This window comes from Haliotis rufescens, unplaced genomic scaffold (genome assembly GCF_023055435.1).
Source record: "Haliotis rufescens isolate VD_foot unplaced genomic scaffold, xgHalRufe1.0.p SCAF_45, whole genome shotgun sequence".
Taxonomy (NCBI): Eukaryota; Metazoa; Mollusca; class Gastropoda; order Lepetellida; family Haliotidae; genus Haliotis; species Haliotis rufescens.
In genome coordinates, this window is record NW_025964168.1 from 489,728 (window position 1) to 513,351 (window position 23,624).

Sequence of the window (23,624 nt, forward strand, 5' to 3'; positions counted from 1 at the left end):
GCAATATGTGGTTCAACGAAAACAATAAATGTCTTTTGACATTAGCTATGTGTTGTCTAAGAATGTAAGAAATGTTTTACATTAGCATTACGTTTTTTCAAAGCATGCACGAATTGTGTTTTCCATTACGTGTTAGGTTGTGCAGAATATGAAGCAATTTATCTCTTCTCAACATTATTAGTAGAACAATAAAAAGCGGACGATAAAATACCATGCACTGGTAACAAATGCAAGCTGTTTTTACTTTCGTAGATTCTCCTCCAACTTCGTGGCGTGTGGATAACTTACTCCCACTCATGCAACAGAGAATTCATGACTGAAGTTTTCAACTGTGTCAAATACCGACAAGAGGTTACACCTAAGTTCATCATCCAGTGGTCGTCACCTCTTCCCGGGACGAGTCTCAGAACTGATCCAACACAACGTCCCATTTCGTCAACCCAGCACAGCAGCACACTGCAATATGAAACCTGTCACAGTCGCCTGAAATCAACATGATTTGCTTGCATAACTGTCTTGCACCACATCAAACTGCCTCCAGTCAAATAAGTAATTTACACGTTACGTAATCGATTACGCAATACCCGTGGCACGAGCGACCCGCTTTTTAAATGCATGGCTAGCCACTGCATTTTGGCTTTTGTGAAACACGAGACTTCCTGAAGACAGTTGCTACTTTTAAACACGATATATACACAAAAGCAGATTCGCGATTCACGTTTTTGAAAAAATTGAATTTATATTCGAGCCTTCGGCTACGGGCGTCCTCTATTCTCTATAACGCGTGCTCCTGCTGAGAGGTGGGTTCATTGAACAAGCTTAGTGCCCAGCCAATCGGCAAGCGCAGTGCACACAGTCTGACCAGTACAGTTTCAAGTGACCATCACAGCACAGTGACCACTGGTCTGAGAAGAGCGAAGAACGCCGTGGTAAGTATATATATCTATCTATCTTTGCCTCCAATGCCATATCACTTCCGACGTTGCGTGGCATTTATCTAACCACCACGTAACGAGTTTTCACATGATAGTGCAATTATTACCCATTACGTATGTGGTTACGTAACCGCTCCTAGCGACCCTTGTCTTGGTCGCGCAATGGCCGCCCGGAGTTTATGTTGTTTTTACATCATCGCTGTCAAATAGCGTTGTGTCATCGTTATAGTACGAGATTTCGGAAGCGTTTCCAAACCACGTAAGTATTATTACGTGAAGCGTTTCGTCACTGTGTTCACCAGTCAATTAACGGCTTCAATGCTTGCTTTATACTTCGATAACTTGTTTTGATAACAGCAATATTTATATTACACATACGCGAATTATATCATGGGTAATTTCGCATGATAAGTGTTATGGCTATTTCATAATACTTTCTTGTAGATATATTACCTTTGCGCACAGGTATTTGGATGACAAGTTTACCATGAATTACCAGTGTGTTCCTCTTGAGGTTTGACACTGTGATATTGTCATGAAGCTGTGTTAATGATATGACATTAATATTGCTACATAAATAATACTGGGTTGACAAATATACTACAAGTCAACAGTTTACAAATAATTTGTTATTATTGACATTGTGCCACAGCGTCTTCAGAAATAGAAACTAATTTTAGGCATCCGTTTTAATAAAAACACCAATGGGAGTTACTTGCTGGTAATTTCGAGTGGACATCTTTACAATTCAAAATGCTTGTAGATACCATTGAGCTGGTATCAGTTCCTGAGGCTGAACCTTCGCGAGTACCTGGTATTTTCACTGATTTTCATTTATATAATGTTCTCTGTTTTTGTGGCTTTTGCGCACAGAGGAGTCTGTTTATTTGTTGTTATTCTTTGGCTTTTGACGTTTTATAGTTGCACACAGTTGCCAGAATTATTGTATTCCAAGTTACCAAGTACCCCCCGTAGTCGCCATAAACTTATCATTATTAGTATTTTTTTTATTGTTATTCCTCCTCTATTAATTCTTTATACAAGTAGATACGTTTGTTCTATTTGCATCCTTGAAACAGTTTCAATTGTGTGACAAGTACTGCCGTCTGTAGTTCTAATGATATGCATGTACTTATAAGTATTTGTTAATTTCCAAGGCCCTATGCAGAGATATTACTGCAATATTGCTGAAAGTGGCGTGAAACCTTTCTCATTTTCTTATTACTGAAATGTCCTATATTTTGACACAAATATATGTTACTTATGCATTCATAAAGTGCTTAAACGCGTAATAAATTCTGGCGATAGGTATGTTTGGCAGAGAGAGTACATAAAAGTCCCACTGTGTATCCCCGTGAGCCGGTGCAGAGACAGGGATAGCATAGATGTACTTTAGTAGATAAGGCGAAACCTTTTGCTTTTCCGTTCAACCGACAAAATAAAAATATATCAATTAATCTTTTCTTTTTCGTCCGCTGAAGTTGATATCGAAACAAACATAAAACGGATCAATAGACTATTCTTGAAAAATAATTAATCAAATATTTGGTATGGTCTGTACAGAAGTATATTTTGTATGGCCACTACAATTCCACGAGAGAAGTGAATATTTTTTACTGTCAAAAAGCAAATATGCTTTAAATATACTTAATATTTCCGACACTAAATCTATCGACCCTCAACATCTAGTGCCAATCTATATTCATATACACAAAACACAATTTTATTATGACTTTCGAAAGAATATTTGTTATTTAAAGAATCCGTTTCATGAATGCAATATGAGGTTGACATCGGGGTCGGAAATATGTTGAAAAATATAGTAAGTATTCACACCAAATTCACAACTTAAGATGAAATTGTCCAAGTTCATCACTTTATCTTCAAACACTATCCGATTGTGTAACCTCCCCCACACTCCCTTTGTGAACCACCCGATATTTCCATCATCACCTCTTGACCACCCTTTTTATCTTACCGTCAACAACCACATTATTATTATTATTATTATTATTATTATTATTATCATCATCATCATCATTCTAGGGACCGATCGTGTTATAATAAGGGGTGTTTTCTTGTGATTTTTTTTTTATCCATTCTTCACTGGTAAGTTTCCTTTCCGGGAAATTGATAAATCGCTATGGTTATGATTGATCGTTGTTTTTGATAGCACGTATGTGTTGAGGTTTCTCTTGAATATATGAAGAAATACACAACAACACAAAGTAACAGTTAATAACCCAAAGCAGATCCTGCTTAGATCTAAGGTCTTCCTGGAGAAAACCACATGGTTTAAACAGTTAAACAAAGTATTAATTCAAGCAATCACTGCTTTTTTATGAATCTTTATACTGTTATTCACTACATCATTAATATCAAATAAAGGATACATTGTGTGTTATTAAATGTACAAGGCACACCATCTCTGGGGATAGCACGGAGACATGTTTTACACTGTGGTATACAGTCCAGTATCTCGTGTCACATGGAGAGTTGTCAAGTGTTTTAATGTGAAAAACATTCAGATTTTTAGGAAGAGAATTAATGGATCTCAACGTCTTTATTATGAGGAACGCAACGTTTTGCACCTCATGAAGGAGAAGTATATACTCCGAAAAGTTGTGTTCCTCATAATAAAGAAGTTGACATCCATGAATTCTCTTCCTTGTGTGTATCACTTCTAAATGCCTTTCAAATACTTGATTCAAATTATTTGTTTCATATTCCCAATTAAGTTACTTTTGTAGAATATCATATAAACACACGCGTGCCAACGATTCATCTATAGATCTGCTCCCTACACGGTTTGTAAATATACCCGGTGATGTTGATGTACAGTGGTACAGCTTGGGGCAGTGTGTTGAGTTTAGGCGGTGCGATACCCACTATTTTGCCATCATTGAAATCTGCCCCGAAGCATGCTATAGAGCTTTCTATACACCGCAACAATAGTTTTCAATATTGGCTATATTAGTTGACCATGCCATACATATGACCAACAATAGGTAACTTAAAGCAGCTTTCTCCTCGTTAACAAACGGCCTTGAGAAAAAGTGTGGCCTTTTTATGACCCTCAGAAAATCTCTAAATCTGATGTAGTTGACGATGTGTATACTAAACTATTGTTTGCGATCCGATTACGATTTTAAGGCGATTATTCTCGGGCAAATAGAATAGGCTGGGGCCAACGGTGACGGCGACTATTGGGGAGGGGCGGCAACTTGTAGGGGAACGCAGATATGGAGACATGTACAATCACTCATTCAATCAGTGTTTATAACTGAAAACAACCCGCGCGACGCGCGCGACGCACACGAGTACACGTGTAACAGTTCACAGTTGTAGATAGACAGCAAGATGGCGGTAGACGACTACCATTAATTATTTTATATCTAACGAGCTTTCCTAGTTTTCGAATTGTTTTTTATAAAACAGTGTACCGAGTACGGTATTTAGCCAAGTTATACCAAACATAATTGTTGGCATTCTCCAGTATTTTCCTGGCGTTGGAAACATGAAGATCTGAACGTCCAATTACACAGAGGGCCCGTGAAGATCCGGGGTAGAACAGGTCTTCAACCCATGCTTGCCGTAAAAGGCGACCGTGCTTGTCGTAAGAGGCGACTAACGGGATCGGGTGGGCAGGCTCGCTGACTTGGTTGATACATGTCATCGATCCCAATTGCGTGGATCGATGCTCATATTGTCAATCACTGGATTGTCTGGTCCAGACTCGATTATTCATAGACCGCCGTCATATAGCTGGAATATTGCTGTGTGCGGCGTTAAACAACAATCAATCAATCAATCTTAGTGTGACTCATGTTATTAACCTTAGTGTTATAAACCGTAGTTATTACTTACAGACCGCCGTCATACAGATGGAATACTGCCGAGTGCGGCGTTAAACAACAAACAAACAATGAATTACACAGAGACATACTCTTATATAACAAGGCATATTCAACCGTTGCCCAATTCATAATAGGGTAGCTTCATGCAATGGATAATCTTTGATAAGTTTGGGGGAGCGGGTGGCCCAGTCATCCAAGGAGCCGAAATTCGCTGTGCATAGTTGCGTCCCTTCGGCACGGCTGTGATTGTGGGCTCGAATCCCGGTTCTCCCCGATCATGTTTCTAGGTTTGTCAGCACCATACCCGTGCTCGTGGGTTTCCCCAAAAGTGGTAAACTTCTGAAACCTGCATCACTTCGGGCTTTTCCCCCACATTAAGCTGACACACTGTGATATAACTGGAATACTGTTAAACCCAACTCACTCACTGTAAGACGTTTAATAACACCTTAGATGAGTTGGATACTGCGTGAAAATATCTGACAAAAATATATTAAAACATTATTTCTTCTAGTATAACAAGTTATCTTATACGAATACTGATAATCGATTACATTAGGCAGGCCACAGCTACGTAGTTTCCAGGGGGCACGGGTGGCCCAGTCGTCTAAGGCGCCGCGATGCGCTGTGCAGAGTTGCGTCCCTTGGCCATGCCAGAAACCTTTGATTGTGAGTTCGAATCCCGGTTCGCCCCAATTATGTTTCTAGGTTTGTCAGCACCATACCCGTGCTCGTGGGTTTCACCGAAGTGGTAAACGTCTGAGACCTGCATCACTTCGGGCTTTCCTCCCACATTAAGCTGACACGCCGCGATATAACTGGAATACTGTTAAAAGCGGCGTTAAACCCAACTCACTCACTCACTCACTTACTCACTACGTAGTTTCCAAAACTTCATTTACTTGATAACCAGTATCGAATTTATGACGGATCTTAACAAGACAAATGTTCCCCCCAAATAATCGTTTTGTCAAACGTTTTTTTTTACTTCTCACATAAGTGAGATGTTGACAAAATGATTCATATGAGCCACGCAATGTTATTGGAAAAAAGTTACCGATGGAATAGATATCGCTCCTGAGAAAATATAATTACTTAGCAATTGTACAGTACAGTTATACGGAGAAGTATTGTTAAAGTCGGAGCAATCATGAAATACTCCTCTCCCCCGCTAATATGACATGTCCGGTAGTGTACAAGGCAAGATCTGCTTCGGAAACAAGCAATACCGTCATTTTCTAAGTCAAAGTCGTTGCTATGGAAACTCGAAAAATAATGTTTTTCGAAAATTCCAAAGTATCAAAAGGCACCAGTTCACCACTAGACTATGTGCCAAGTTTGGTTAAGATATCTCATGACTTTTTAGTTCTGCACCGGAAACGAAACATGGAGGACTGAAGGACGGACGGAAATAAGACGGGGTATAAGACGCCCATGCAAATAACGACAAATTGACTTTCCCGTTATTGATAGGTCTTTCCGAGAATGTGTTCCTCGCTTTGGTTTAAGACCCACAACTTCATCATTATACCCTAGGATGTATCAATATATGTTTTTTCAAAAAAAGAAATGTATATGTTTAACTTCTTCCTTTAACGTGATTGACATTTTATTCACAATTAACATGGTAATCGTTCCTTTGAAAGACTAGCGTGGAAGAGCGCGTGTTCCCTAATAAGATACTGCTGTTACTGGACTTTGGGGTCTGGAGAGTTATACCTTCAGTTGCCAAGTTCTAATTGCTAACACCGTTTTCCTCCACGACTTAATTACCCGTAATTAGCCGCAAGAACCCGAGTACTTCGCCAGTGAGATTAGATACACTAAAAGCAGGTCTCCTTTGATATCAGATCTCAATTATTGGTGATGTAAGAGAACTCTATCTATACCTCAGAGAGCACGTGCAGTACATTGAAGCACCGCGAACACAGGACAGAACCAAACACGAGCCCCTAGTGAATATAGTTACCACCTAAACAAACAGCTGAGCAGAGCGTCTTGAATAAAGCATCGAAACTATATATCCCTGTTTCCTTATTTCGCTTAATGCCATTATATTGGCTGATTAAGAGTGCAGCTTTGATTTGAAAAATATTAATAATTGGACGGTAATATGTAACGTAAGCAAAAGAAACGGAACACTAAAGAAATACGAACAATCTTTTGATTCGAAAGTGAGATGCTTTGAAAATCCCCCCCACCCCCACCCCCCCAAAAAAATTTTTTTTATTTTATTATTACTATTCTCAAGAAGATATTTGTCACCGTTTTACAATAAACCCTTACAGACTCACATGGCGAGAGGTACAGTGCTTGGTGTAATAATAGCAATACTTAGAATAATAAGTACCAAAATAACAGTTAATATATCAATTGACATGTTTTAAGAAGTCTATTCTTTTAATTCAATCTAAATAATCATTACGTTTGCTTTGTCGCAGTTTGTGTATAATTAATATCCTTGAGTTCTTTTACAAAATTATCCAAAATACAGTTAACTTTTATTACTCTTAAGCGATATACATAAACTTTTGCTTATAATATATGATTCAAGGAAATTTACCACAAAATTGTGTAGGTGTTGCGATTGTAAATGCACGAAAGTGATGTAAAATTATTTATTTATCGGGGGTGGGGGGAGGCGGTGAGCCTTTAATGAAAATAAGCAGTTGTATACGTACAGTAGATCATTGTCTTAAATATGCACGTGAAGATTGGTCGTAACGCTAAGGAGTGGGTGACTCGTAAAAAGAAACATACCGGCCAGAAGTGGTTTCATTGTAACAATATCTGTATTATATACATAAAAAATTAAACTGGTTTGGAATGTTTAAAGACCGGGGAGAATACGTGTGCAACATAATCTAATGAATAATTTCATCAACAAAATTCTTTCTTTGCACCATTATATATTTTTCTCAACAGTAAATCTGATAAGACCACAGAAGGCCTCTCCGTAATTTCAAAGATGTAAATATTCGACTATCAAGTCTGAAACATTCCTTGTTTCATCTACCAGAGGCGTAAAGAGTGAGGGAACACAATTCCTTAAATATCCCACGCAGTCATCAATTATTGTTGCTGCATCTAAGAGATCAGTTGGATACAGTTATGAACAAATTCATCACACCATCTCGAGACACGATCGTGACGGACTGTTCAGTCCTTGAAGATGAAGAACGCTATCTGATGTCTTGTAACATATATTCAGATGTAAGGCACTCCCTGTTTAATTCTTATTCCTTTAAAAAACTTAAAGCCTTAACATGACAGAAATATTTAGTCGACCTTTTTTCAAATATTGAACCAGGTAACATAGAAATAATCTGCTATCATGTATACAACTTCAAATAAATCTGAAGTATTTATTAGATAACTCGTCGCTATGTGGCTGAAAAAATGCCGATGCGAAGTTACATTTTAACTCACTATTAGATAATCCTATTTTGTGTTGTCATCCTGATTTAAAGGTATCGCTTTACATAGTTTATATACTATTGTCACTGGTTCTATATGGAACGTCTGCGCAATAAAATCGTGTATCTTGTATTAACCTTTGTATAATGAATAATATATCTGCTGTATACTACTTAAAAAAAGTACATGTTGAATATATTCAACAGCAGGGAAACTGTCCAAGGACTCATTTGATAGTATGATAACTAAATATTTGCAAAGGCAAGTCAATTGTTCAACTTTGCAACAACTCGGGAAATTGTATCATTGTTACTGATGCGTCAAATTTGGAAATGTCCTCATCGTGCCTGCCATAAAACATTCTGAAAGGTTTACTGAGGCCTTGAAAGTCGTAACCTTGATTAAACAACTTTTGAGCAAAAGTCGAACAACACGTTTCGAAATCGTCTCTGAAAGAACATGCTTGACTGTACCTCAAATGAAGTTGTTAAATTTTCCAAACATAATCGTCTACACATCAGTAGAGAAAGTCAACGTGTGTTGAGATAGTACAACTTCAAACCTACATTATCAACACGTCTACCAAAGTTATTCTACTTGATGAAAATAGGTTGCGTCAACTATGTATGGGCAATGGTTAACTTTATCTGCCAAGGATTCTGTACGTGTTAGAAGACCAAATATATCCCCTTGATTTTATCAAATCACTGATATATTTTTTTATTTTATATCACATCAGATCAATGTTTTCACGTTAAGTAACGTTACTTTTTCTACATATTTTTAAAATCCATTCTTTTCACATTGCAGGAAAGAAGAAGTATTTACAAATAAACTGATTGTATTCACTTGTATAATAACTGACTTTGTGTATTATTTTGAAACCTTTATTGTTATAATGTATTATCCATAACTGGCGTCGACAGTAGATATCTTGGGTGAGATCATGCAATGTCTCGTAGGCGATATTGCTTGAATAAATTTGAACCTCAACGCTTTGCATACCATCGTGATGTCATCGGTTAGTTTTGCGTCACAATCAATGGCATCCCTAATTTCTCTGCTACTGAAGTTGGTCAGCTGTACTTTTTTTCTTTCAAGACACTAGTTATTACATTTGCCCCTTTCTGTAACCTGCAATAAGAAGCGTCCCCCTATCGATGAATGTTTTGTACGAAAATACAACAAACCAAGCAGAATGCGCGTATGACTTCAAGCTCTTCGGTCAAAGAATCCTTCAGGAATAATTTTTGATTTTACAAATGTCTTGCATCTAAAAATATACCCTAGATTCAGTTAAATGTGTTCCATCATACTGTATAAATATCATAAGGACCGATGTGTTGTAAATAGCATCTGGAATATTTATGACATAGGGAAATATACGTGAATAAGTACGCAACGAATTGACAATTCTTTTAACTATGCCCGTTTGCGCTTAGACGGAACCCAGTCGCAAAATGGCAACGCGCGGGGCACGAGTCGCTATTCGGCTTGTACCGGAATAACACGAGTTGGCCACGAATGTGGTTATTACTGTTTACAAACTGAGAAAATTGGAAGAACGATTTTGGATGATAAACAGAATCTCATCCGTGTTTCATAAGGTATTCAATACATCGACACTCGTCAATAAAAGTTTCCAACTCCTCGGCAAGCATCCAAATTTGAAGCTTTTATCAACTCGTGTTGATGTGTTTGATATCAAAAGACGCTCAGATGAGACTCTCACACTCGCTGTGAGTGAGTGAGTGAGTGAGTGAGTTGTGTTTAAAGCCGCTTTTAACAGTATTCCAGTTATAATACGGAGTCAGCTTAATGTGGGAGGAAATCCAGAAGTGATGCAGGTCTCAGACGTTTACCACTTTGGTGAAACGCACGAGCACCGGTATGGTGCTGACAAACCTAGAAACATAATCGGGGCGTACCGGGATTCAAACCCACAATCATAGGTTTCTGGCGTGCCTAAGGGACGCAACTCTGCACAACGAATTGCGGCGCTTTAGACGACATGGGCCACCCCGCCACTCGGTAAAGAAACACAATACCGGTATTATACTTCAAACAACATTAGATGTTACGCTTTATACAGTGAGCCATATACTGAATAAAAGAAGTTAGGGATCATGAAATTGTGTGCTCAGTCTTCAAAAACAATGCCCCCAAAAATATTCATGATCCCTGTCGTATTTGTTCAGTATATAATTAATTGTGTTATCGATGCGATGTACCAATCTGGGGGGCACGGGTGGCCCAGTCGTCTAAGGCGCCGCGATTCGCTGTGCATAGTTGCGTCCCTTGGGCACGCCAGAAACCTATGATTGTGGGTTCGAATCCCGGTTCGCCCCAATTATGTTTCTAGGTTTGTCAGCACCGTACCCGTGCTCGTGGGTTTCACCGAAGTGGTAAACGTCTGAGACCTGCATCACTTCGGGCTTTCCTCCCACATTAAGCTGACACGCCGCGATATAACTGGAATACTGTTAAAAGCGGCGTTAAACCCAACTCACTCACTCACTCACTCACTCAATGTACCAATCTGATAAACTTGGTATGACGATCCGATCAGTACGCAACTGGGGTCATACTTCGATGCAATGTATGCTTGCTCAGTGTAAATTGACTATTAAGTTTTGATAGTGATTTCACAATGTGTAGATGAACATGGCTGCATATCATTTTGAACTGTATTATAAATGGGGCAGTTCACTCAAACACCGAATTAATCATCCTTGACCAACTCGTGTTATTCCGGGACAAGTCGAATAGCGACTCGTGCCCCTCTCATAGCCATTTTTGCGACCAGGTTCCGTCTTAGCGCAAACGGGCATACCTAAAACAATTGTCAACTCGTTGCGTAATGGTTCACATATATTTCCCCATATATTATATATATATATTTCAGATGCAATTTAAAGCACATCTGGACATGCGGAATTATACAGTATGATTGAACATATTTAACTGTGTCTTGGGTATATTTTTAGATGCAAGACATGTAAAATCAAAAATTATTTCTGAGGGATTCTTTGATGAACAACTTGAAATCAAACGCGCATTCTGATTGGTTAGTCGTATTTTTGCACATAACCTTCATCGATAGGGGGACGAGTCTTCTTGCAGGTTACGGAAAGGGGCGAGTGGTGACGAATGCGAATTGATACGCGGTTTCTGAAGTTATTTCACTAAGGACATAACCTAATAAACGACCCGTGAACATCTTCAGCATCACATGTTTGTCTTAAAAGGCGACTAACGGGGTCGGGTGGTCAGACTCGCTGACTTGGTTGATGCATGTCATCCTATCCCAATTGCGTAGATCGATGCTCATGATGTCAATCACTAGGTTGTGTGGTCCAGACTCGATTATTTATAGACCGCCGTCATATTGCTGGAATATTGCTTAGTGCGGCGTTAAACAACAAACCAACCTCATAGCCATCGATTAAATTAAGAATGACAGTTATGTGATAAATGATTATTATCTTCCTATGTTTTCGTAACATAAATATCTTCTTCTCGGAAAATATTAGCTCGCCAAAGCCTTGCCCAACAATGTTTATTCCTAATATAAAACACATTGCATTATTGTAGGTAATATACTTGGATTATTGTGAGAACACAACATACCGGCTTTTTTTACATGAATTTTACACAGAATCCTATGTTGTACGCAGAATGCAAGAGCCCACATATCTGTCAAGTTGAGATGCGGCGTAACCCCGATTAGAATTGAAACTGGCAGATATGAAAATGTGCTTGTGGTTTGATAGATGGTGTTTTCGCTGTGTAACCCCTGTGGAAGATGAGGCCCATGTATTGATTCACTGTGTTCTAGAGGTTGATATTTTTCAAATGTGTCACCAAATATTCAACTTTTAATAATCGATCTGAAAATGGAAAAAAAATGTTCATTTATTAATTATCATGTACTAGTTTATATGCTAAATGTCAATGGAAATGTTGTACAGAAGCGAGACGTAAATAAATTACTGTCTGGCTGTCGTCAACTACATGACATGATGACCACCCCAACTCCCTCCCCCCAAACACCCCTCTCCCCACTACCATCCAGCTACTCATCCCCCCTGTAGCTTACATAACATGCAGCTTCACCCACCATGTGGAAATAATGACAAACATTTGCTCTAAATGAATTTCCCTAGAAACCCTTCTGAGCAATTCCAACCACATTGTTTACCCCAGATAACCATTTTGTAGCCAGCCTGCGTCACTTAGGTTATAATTTGCCAACACGAGTCGTTTACTTTGTGGAATTTTATTGTTGGGTTACGCGGCCCGAAACAGGCGCAGTAAGCCGTGCTAATTACATACTATGGTCAGGGATTTTAGCCGGAATGAAAACCTCAGGACGTGGAGCTTGGGTCGCGGCAAGGGCATATTTACCTCCCCTGTTGTTCGCGCATGAGCTAATTTCCCCCTCGCCATTTATTCTCCATTGTTGCAGTGTTTTAGATGTTTCTGTACGTATAAGCCGTTGCCATTGGCGACCAGTAATACTTATTTCATGGGTTGATTAACTTTCTTCAAATATGTACATAATAGATTTGTTTTTGACATATTTACCCTGGCATACCTATAATATAAATACATCAGACGTCAATGGGTACGGGATGGTAGTTTTCTGTATTTTGGGCTGTCGTTTACATTACAAATGAATACAATATTAACAATGAAACTAAAGTTAGCTGTGTTGTACAGGGAATTGTTTAAGGAGTTCACATTAAAATACTCCTTGACAAATTTGTCACACCTTGACAGATTCATTATTTCTTGCTCGTCAACAGATCCATAAAGTATAGCTCTCTAACGGATCCACTATTTGTAACTTATAACAGATCCCTAATTTATTGCTCTCTAACGGATCCACTATTTGTAACTTATAACAGATCCAAAATTTATTGCTCTTCTACGGATCAACTATTTGTAACATATAACAGATCCCTAATTTATCGCTCTCTAATGGATTCACTATTTGTAACTTATAACAGATCCCTAATTTATTGCTCTTCTACGGATCCACTATTTGTAACATATAACAGATCCCTAATTTATCGCTCTCTAATGGATTCACTATTTCTAACTTATAACAGATCCATAATTTATTGCTCTTTCACGGATCCACTATTTGTTACCAGAGACCATATAATAGATATTATATGTTGTTACCCTTCGAAGGATTCTTAATTTATCAACAAAACCAGAAGACAATACTGATGACTACTTTTCGTAGAAATCTTTGATAGGCACTAAAAGTTGGAAGAACTTGAATACTGTTGGATTCACCCGATGAAGGAGCAAGAAGTAGCTCTGAAACGTAGTGACAAAGAATAAAAAAGTTGCTATAAATAAAAAAATGTCATTTATACTTTTCGCAGTGTGCTGTTTTCGGGTTGGCGCTTTGTAAAATGACCATTGCACCACAACACAGAGAGGTTATTCAAAGCATTCTGACACAAGCCACACAAGCAGGGGCCTGACGTGACGGAATATGTATTTGAAAGTGTAATTGCTTGTCAAACGACCTCGGGGCTAACGAGTGAGATTAACTTTTGTTCGCGGCCTGTTCCCGACATATTTGTGATATAATTGTATTGATTCTGGCCATGTGGTCATTAGTCAGGCAGTTCATGGAAAACAGATACAATAACGACCACAATGGGGGGAAATTGTATATTGATGGAGAGGGAAGTTACATAACACTCGCCTGTTGGCACACACAGGGACACAGCTGTCGGCTGTGGGCGGCGTCGGTCGCCTTGGACAACCCCGTTCTGCTTTAACAGGACATGTATAAGACACATTGACTTACCTGAAAAAAAACACAAACAAGACATAGAGTATTCATAAACATGCGAATCCTTGCATTGGTTTTGCTAGACGATGTATGACCATCTACTGTGAGGTTACCCTTATCAAACTCATTCATTCACAAAGGGGCACATATGTGAATTAAAAGGCACAATTTAAATTTGTCAGTCTAACTAGTTTCAAAACTACTTTTGTAAATTTTATGTTCTGTCGCTTGTATTAAATAAAAGAGTGCGTGAATAATAAGTCTTCGTGAAATAAGTACATGAAACAAAGCATATATGTAGTCTGAGGTCCAAGAACTATAGTTCTGGAGCTGATGTTTTACACTGGTTTTAATGACAATATATAGATGTACTTCAAATGAGTATAGAAAATAGTTAGAACTCCACGTGTTCGTATACAAGTCGTAGAATTAGGCCTACCACGAAGAGATCACGTTCGCACTGCCTGTCAAGCAATCCATAAAGACGTACGTTTCTGATGGCGCGACACAAGCCCAAAACAATAGTATTGTAATTGTTATCCATTTATTTCTTGACCCAAGTTACAGTCTTGTTTGATTTCGTTATTGTATCTACTTTGCTGGGTTTTTTTTGGGTTTTTTCTTGTTAGAAAATGTTGAACACTATAATCGGTCGATTTAGAAAGAGGTCCAAGTAGAAAAGAACCGGAATATTTCCATTTGCTATTGTGATGGAAGGCATTGTGTTGGTAGACTTAGTGTACAGTCATCTAGAGGTCAGTCAGCACTATCTATATGCCAGTGATCGGGTCGCTGCCCAATCACCACGTACATGGAATAATTACTTCAACGCTCCCCGCTAATTAGGAATCGGCCGTCAGACCACGTTACAACACTGCTAGTTACGTGGCTTGTTTGGACACGCTGAATCGATCTCCAAGTACTGCGCATATTCGCCATTTTCCTTGACCCCAACCTGATTACATTTGCACCTCTCCCTCTACAGAGTAACTTTTATACGTTGTAGTCAAGCAGAAAAAACATGGCGGTACGCTTACAAGCTGACTCATTGGCGACTGACCATCTTCCCGAGGCAAGTGAGTTAACTGACTATAAAAGTCCAGTTTCCACCCTTGCCGAACTAGGCTGGTATTATGGAGTTACATTTTGGCTGGACTAATGAGTCTATGCATAGTCCAATCAAAATCGCGGACCGAAATCGAAATCCGGTTCGTAAACTGTCGTGCAGATTTCGGTCGATTGCAGGATTTGCAAAACATGAACACCGCCAACTCGTTGTCAGCAGATATGTTCCAAATATTTTCATGTTTTTAATCAAGGTGCTCACGTGATTTGATGCATTTCGCGATGTAAGACCCGTTTTATCAGAATATAGATCTTGATTATCGAGCAGATCGTCCTGACCGGGCGGCACCATTTTGTGTGAAGCAAACGCAACGAGAGGTGGAATCTGATTGGTCCATATGAGAGACTTAGAAGGGACATAACTGGTAATAGCCACTGGTGGCGCTACGACCGAGCACAGTAATTCCAGTCTAGTTCGGCAAGGGTGGAAACTGGACTTTTAAAGTCAGTTAACTCTCTTGACTCGGGAAGATGGCGACTCACAAACACTCACAATCATCGCAACCACGCCGTGTGGCACATACATTACAACCACACAGACTGACATAGCGAATGAACCGTCCTGACTGACACAGCAAGTGCAACCAACCCGACTGACACAGCGAATGCAATCACACCGACTGATACCGAGAGAGCAATATCATCGTGACCACGACTGACATAACGTAGAGATAAATATTGTGAAAGTTTTAAAATTGAAACTGAACTTGGAAGCAATTTTTTTTTAAATAACCGATGGATTGCGTTTAACCCCACTTCTACCCGTGGTTCAGCCCTAGCACGTGGTGGTTTGATATTGTTTGAGAGAGCCGTGTTGCACCGTCAAAACTTCGCCACAACCACTTGTTGACACAAGCCCAGTAATAGGGTAGATAGAATCTGTGGACACTGCGCGCTGAGACTCACTTTTCTGCATCCCTATCTGGGCCTTAAATGACTTGGCCCCCGTATCCCTACATTACGTTAGACATTCGAGACACGTCACTAGAGTAATTTGAATCACACACATTGCATAATATATGATTTACATTTGTTATATTGCAGACTGAACGTGACCGTAGTTGTCTACCCTGACGACCATGACCCATCACCAGCAATATGCGGCAGACAGCGCCACCTGGTTGACAGAGCCGCAACACGATGGCCCTCACTTCATGCCGAAAGTTGTGCAAAGGCGAGCTAAACGTATCATCCCAGATCTGGAAAAGGACGACAAGTATTGGGAGAAACGTAAGCGCAACAACCTCGCCGCTAAGAGATCTCGCGAGAACAAAAGGAAATTAGAAGTTGACATTCGCCATAAGATGAGCTACCTCGAAGAAGACAACGCATTGCTGCGGAAGGAGATTGCGTTGATAAAGGCAAAGTTTGGTATTCCTCCCGATCAAAGTCTCCTAACGCCAGAAGAACGTGCTCAGTGCATGCAGGAGGTGAAAGCGGCACAGGCGGCGGCGGAAGCCAGTAGTCGGGTAGGTTGTGATGACGTCGGCTATCCCGTGTCGTTACTGTCAGTCCCATCATCACCACTCGACGGCGACAGGAAACACGATGACCATTCAGACAGCGACGACCACGAACGAAGCATGTCGGAAGACAACGTACGGTCCGAATCTGCGCATGTGCCGCACGGCTCTTCCGCGTACGGCCCTTACAACCCGTCTCTCACGTGGGGAACGTCGGCGCAACATTTCCAGCACAACAGCTACAACGACAATCAGCGACTTCAAGGACTCAGCAATGGCTACAACGACAAGACCAATAACAACAACTACCAACGTTACACCTCACCGTCAGAAAACCAATTCTCCCGGAATGTATATGATTATTATGCCCATTACACGTCTCAAGGGCAGTCTATGTACTCGACGGTCAATCATCTGCAGGGAGTTACCTCCCCTGCTGACCTCACCATCCGTAATAAACGGCCCGAACAAGACGTGATCATCAGTAACCTTGGAAACAAAAACGGCGGGCCGGAAGCAGCGCAAGCTCCAAACAACATATCCTCAAGCATGACAGGAAACCTCCACATGGACTCGTCTGGTCTCCATGCGCAGTTGTCGCGCAGTCAGGACATGTACTCCCCGAACTTAGCCCCCATTGACCACGACGGCCCGATCCTAGGCAAGGTGGACGCGAACGGCGTCGTCTGCGTCAGTGACAACCTCAGAAGAGAAAACGTGGTACTCAAAGAACGATTGAACAATCTCACCTCGCAAGTTGAAAAAATGAAGAGTATTGTATTGAAAGAGTAAAAGTATTATTGCATTCCTCTTCCCGAGGCAAAGGCGTCAACGAGCCTTTTTATCAAAGTCTTGTTTCCAACCTTGCCACATCAAGCCCACTTTCCTGTGCTTAATATGATTGGACTATCGCACATATCGATCGTCCAATCAGAGAACGCTTCACATAATCAACATCCACGACTGGTATACCTTCGTATGAAAGTGTGGCCGGTCGGGTAGCCTAGTGGTTAAAGCGTTCGCTCGTCACGACGAGGACCCGGGTTCGATTCCCGATATTGCTAAAAGCGGTGAAAAAACAAACTCACTCAGTCGTATGAAAGTGATTTACCGCTGCCTGTCCTTGTTGACACGAATATGACTTTTTCATCTTTTAAACCCATTTTTCATCTTAGTCGCCATTTTTGTGAAGCTATACGAGATAAGAACAGCCATCTGATTGGATATGGCGTATTCATTACAAGGGGCACAACTCGAGCCAAGAAAAGTGGCTTTGATGTGGCAAGGGTAGAAACTAGGCTTTGATATAGGCTAGTGGACACGCATTCCTCGGGAAGATGTATTGCATCACGAAAAGACTCAAGTCCCATATAGTTTAGACAATGATACCTATCGGTGTTTGCTCATCGGGTTTACGGCTCAACCAAAGAATATTGTATCAATAGTTTGTTGTGAGAAGCTGTTTCATTTCTCAAACCAGCTTCATATTTTGTTTTGGCGCAGGCAAGTACGTCCCTGACACGTGCTGTCTGACCAGGTACTAGTAACAGTATAGACGGGAACAGAGGCACCCATAGCCCCGCCGGGGAGTCGAACCGGCGGACAATCGGAACTTATTGGTGTCATCTGCGGGATCCTGTTATACTCGTTTCAAATTCTTCGTATTTCAGAAAATGTTTATTATCATTCCTGTAGAAGGAAGCTATGTGAACACTGCCATTTATGTACTTTCATCGGTCTTATTTTGTTCATGACATCGTTTTACAATATGTACATATCGTGCTTCATCTCTATTTAAGAGCCGGCCTCTATTAAGGGACATGTTTTGGGGGATAAGTTTAAGAATACGGAGGCCATGAAATACGGCCTCTAATTTGGACCGGGTCAGAAAGGAACTGAACTATTCCTGGGTCTTTGTAGAGGAAATACGGTTCCTCTTAAAGTGCTGTATTTATAATGCTCAGCGTCAATCACAGTGCAAGCAATACAATATATGACAGAGAAACATTTTGTTTCAAAGTCGGAAGTCGGGGCAAAATATGTTCATCTACATGTCATTCTTTCACATAAACTACAAAAAAATTAAGGACAACCCGATTCTTTCATATTCATTCTTTCATTATAACAATAATAGTATGAAAGATTCGGGTTCTCCTTAATTATTTTTGAGTACTACACATGTATTGTGAACAGATAGTTTTTATGTTGATCATACCCAACGGACGAGATAAAAAAATTCATCTCAAAAAGTTAGATATGTCCGCGTCGTTAGTCAACAGTGTGACTGTTGTGTTTCGGGTAATGATTTACCTTCAGTTGGAGCGGATTAACAGTATTCTTTAGTGTTATGAACGGACAACGTACCATCTTGCCTCCTTATTTATCTATTTAACTATTTACAATATACAGTTCATTGAGTTATTTACAGGTACTAGTTAAGTGTGTTTTTGTGAGTTCATATCACTACATTATATATTTGTTAGAACCTGCAGAATCTGGTTATTGCATTGTATGTGCTGTTTGTTTATCCTTATCGTGCAAATACAACACTAAACGTATCAACCGGTGTCATTTCTCCATGGCGTCGGACCAGTCTGAGTGAGTGAGTGAGTGAGTGAATGGGCTATCAACATCAAGGGTGGTTCAAAGTTCAATCCCCAGTAACCCTCAAATATACTGATATGAAAGGACCCGTGAAGATCCGGGGTAGTTCAGCAACTCATGCTTGCCGTAAATGGTGACTATGCATGTCGTAAGAGGTCAGGCTCGCTGACTTGGTTGATTCAAGTCATCGATCCCATTTGCGTGGATCGATGCTCATGAAGTCAATCACTGGATTGTCTGGTCCAGACTCGATTATTTACAGACCACCGTCATATAGCTGGAATATTGCTGAGTGCGGCGTATTACAACAAACCAACAAACCAACTGATATGAAAGATGTTTCCTTTCCGGATTCGAACCCGTATCCTCGAACCAGCCTGAAACGTTTGCACACTCACCAACCAAGGGTTAGGGACTGGTCATTTATTATGTAACACCCCTACCCACTCGTATAATAACTGACCAGTCCATTAATGTATTCCCTACTTTGGCGGGGGGCACGGGTGGCCCAGGCGTCTAAGGCGCCGCAATTCACTGTGCAGAGTTGAGTCCCTTGGACACGCCAGAAACCTATGATTGTGGGTTCGAATCCCAGTTCGTCCTGATTATGTTTCTAGGTTTGTCAGCACCATACCCGTGCTTGTGAGTTTCACCGAAGTGGTAAACGTCTAAGACCTGCATCACTTCAGGTTTTCCTCCTATATGAATCTGACACGCCGTGATATAACTGGAATACTGTTAAAAGCGGCGTTAAACCCAACTCACTCACTCACTCCCTACTTTGGCAGCACGACCACAACCAATTGTTTATATGTCTACTCAAGTAGAGTGATACTATACGTTGTGCTCTCCTACCTCTGTGTTCTCTTGATGGGTCGGGGTTCGAATTCCAGAATCGCCCCTTACATGAAATGGTGACCCAGTCTCAATTCCTTGTGCGCCGCCGCAATTCATTGTGCAGAGTTATGTCCCTTTGGCACACCAGAAACTTATGATCGGTTCGAATCCAGGTTCGCCCCGATTGTGGATCAGTTTAACAGCACTATACCCGTCCTTGTGTGTTTCACCAAATCGGTAAACGCCCGAGACCGATCACTTCGGGCTTTCTTCCCACATTTAGCTCATACGCCACGATACCACTGGAATACTGTTCAAAGCGGCGTTCAACTCCACTCACTCACTCACTCTTGGGACTTTTCAGTACAGACCTCATCACTTCTGGGTGTACTCCTACATTAAGCTGTCGACCTGTGAAGATCCGGGTTAGAATAGGTCTTCTGCAACCAATTCTCATGTTTGTCGTAAGAGGCAACTGACGAGATCGCGTGGTCAGGCTCGCCGACTTGATGCATGTCATCGTATCCCAAATACGTAGATCGATGCTCACCATGTCAATCTCTGGATTGTCTGGTCCAGACTCGATTATTTACAAACCGCCGTCATATAGTTGGAATATCGCTGCGTTAAACAACAAGCAAACATAAAGCTGACTCGCCCTGATATAACTAAAAATGGCGTCACTCCTCAATGCAAGTAGATGAGGTGAGGTGAAATTGGGTTTAACGTCGCGTCCAAGATTATTGCACTTATATAGCGACGTGCATGCACGTGTATGTGTGTGTGTGGCTGCTTGTACTAGTCCGGACTGATGCCGATTTATAGTGCTAGCCCACTGAGATACCATGCCGCAGTTTAACATGAATACCCCACTCAGACACAGTATACTGACTCCGAGCCGACCAGTCCTTGTTTTAGCCCCTTAATGCCGAGCGCCAGACAGGGTAACAACAAGTACAATCTTTTAACGTCTTTTTGTATGACGCGGCCCGGGATCGAACCCTGGACCTTCCGCTCTCCGGGCGGACGCTCTACCACAAGACCACGGAGGCGGTCGCAAGTAGATGGGGCGAGATTGTTTGTAACACATCAGGCCAGATGGTAAATAGTATAAGCGCGTTCCAGCAGTTGTGTGCTGAGTAAGGTCGGAGACGATGATTGTGTTGACATGACAACAGAAAATAGGAATATTTGAGTCGGCATGTCCGTATATATTATTACCATCAATGTTATTGTAGGGACAAGAATTGACTAAGTACGAACCATGTTAAAGTGTATATATACTACTCCGTTTTTCATAGGGATCTGTTATCTGTCCATGATACACAATAGTGATTCTTATATGTGTGTATTTAAATAGAATGACCTATCTGGTTATCCCTATCAAAAGTTGTGTGGTATAACAATTCACTAAGGTTAATAACATTAGTCACACTATGATTGATGGATGGATGGATGGATGGATTGATTGATTGATTGACGCCGCACTCAGCAATATTCCAGCTCTATGACGGCGGTCTGTGAATATCGAGTCTGGACCAGACTATCAAGTGATTGACATCATGAGAATCGATCCACGCAATTGGGATCGATGACATGCATCAACCAAGTCAGCGAGCCTGAGCACCCGATTCCGTTAGTCGTCTTTTACGACAAGCATAGTCACCTTTTACGACAAGCATAGTCACCTGCATAGTCACCTTTTACGACAAGCATAGTCGCCTTTTACGACAAGCATAGTCGCCTTTTACGACAAGCATAGTCGCCTTTTACGACAAGCATAGTCACCTTTTACGACAAGCATAGTCGCCTTTTACGACAAGCATAGTCGCCTTTTACGACAAGCATAGTCACCTTTTACGACAAGCATAGTCGCCTTTTACGACGAGCATAGTCGCCTTTTACGACGAGCATAGTCGCCTTTTACGACAAGCATAGTCACCTTTTACGACAAGCATAGTCGCCTTTTACGACAAGCATAGTCACCTTTTACGACAAGCATAGTCACCTTTTACGACAAGCATAGTCACCTTTTACGACAAGCATAGTCACCTTTTACGACAAGCATAGTCGCCTTTTACGACAAGCATAGTCACCTTTTACGACAAGCATAGTCGCCTTTTACGACAAACATAGTCGCCTTTTACGACAAGCATAGTCACCTTTTACGACAAGCATAGTCGCCTTTTACGACAAGCATAGTCACCTTTTACGACAAGCATAGTCACCTTTTATGACAAGCATAGTCGCCTTTTACAAGCATGGTCGCCTGAGTCACACCAAGAAGGTGAAAGAGTAAATGTTGAGAGTCAGTAAAATTTCAGCTATACCACGGTGCCCTGTAAATATTCCGCATCTGGGCTAAACAAACCAATGTTTGATAGTATGAGCATCACCCTACTCCGTCGGGTACGCATTCAGCCAAGTCGCAGAAACTGACCACCAAATTTTAGTCGGCTCTTAAGTCAAACAATGGACTTAGTCTATGAGATCAGACCCTCATTCCTCGCCGTGGTAACACGCGTATACATACGAATGAATCAATTCTCATATTATACAAAGACATATTTTTTTTCCCTGACATAAGCCGACATTTATGCCATGAATATGAAAGGAGGTAAGATGAATATATTAACATTGCTTTACACTATAAAGCGTGTTACATGACTACAATCCGAACAGACGCGTAACGCATGTATGCAACAACAGCAGACCGTTATATAACACCTAAGTTATTCTCAAATGTGAAAGGTTTAAAGTTTTCAGGAGGATATATCGCCAACAACGTCCCTCATCAGCACACCTGCATCTAGAAGTCACATCGACGGAAGATTTCAGTAGTCTGCTACACTTAAATTTACTGAGCAGAGTCGTCTTTTAGGCGTGCCAGAACCCGCTTGTTGTGGGTTCGAATCCCAGATTGTCGTTGGTATGAACTAATGACTCTAGGATTGTCGGCACCTATAACTTTTTTGGCTTATCATACTTAATATCAATACATATAAAAGTTCGAATCCTCAAAATACAATTTCTCTGTACTTTTTACTATCCTCTATTCCTAACACTAAAGAGAGTGAGAGTGAGTTTGGTTTTACGCCGCTTTTAGCAATATTCCAGCAATATCACGGCGGGGGACACCAGAAATGGGCTTCACACATTGTACCCATGTCGGGATTCGAACCCGGGTCTTCAGCGTGACAAGCGAACGCTTTAACCACTGGGCTACCCGACCGCCCCACTAATACTAAAAGAAAGTTATGATTGGTTTACCTAAATTCATTCTCGGCTCTATCTTTTGACAAAATTCAGCAATCTTAACCGTTCCATATTCGATCTGCAAATGTGAACGACTGTGTATGGATGGATGCATGCATACATACATATTCGCGATTCGCCATTCACGCAAAAGGCCCGGGTTCGATTCCCCTCATGGGTATAATTTTGAAGCCCATCTCTGATGTGATATGAGTAAAACCATAATCACTCACCCGATAACAAGGGTTTACTACTGCAGTAAACTACGTTTATAACGAACACGCTTATAACAAACTTACCGATATAACGAACT

General features: G+C 40.8%; 1 protein-coding gene across 1 annotated transcript; it reads left to right on the forward strand.

Moving 5' to 3' along the window:
• The first annotated feature begins 792 nt into the window (after nucleotides 1-792).
• LOC124117046 (nuclear factor interleukin-3-regulated protein-like) lies at nucleotides 793-17,533 on the forward strand. Its single transcript, XM_046478738.2, has 2 exons — nucleotides 793-929; nucleotides 16,197-17,533. Exon 2 carries the CDS (start codon nucleotides 16,232-16,234, stop codon nucleotides 17,405-17,407), a length of 1,176 nt encoding a protein of 391 aa, XP_046334694.1. The 5' UTR covers nucleotides 793-929; nucleotides 16,197-16,231; the 3' UTR covers nucleotides 17,408-17,533.
• Nucleotides 17,534-23,624: the final 6,091 nt, after the last annotated feature.

Coding starts and splice junctions, on each gene's coding strand:
- LOC124117046 (XM_046478738.2), top strand. CDS start 16,232: ATGACCCATCACCAGCAATATGCGGCAGACAGCGCCACCTGGTTGACA.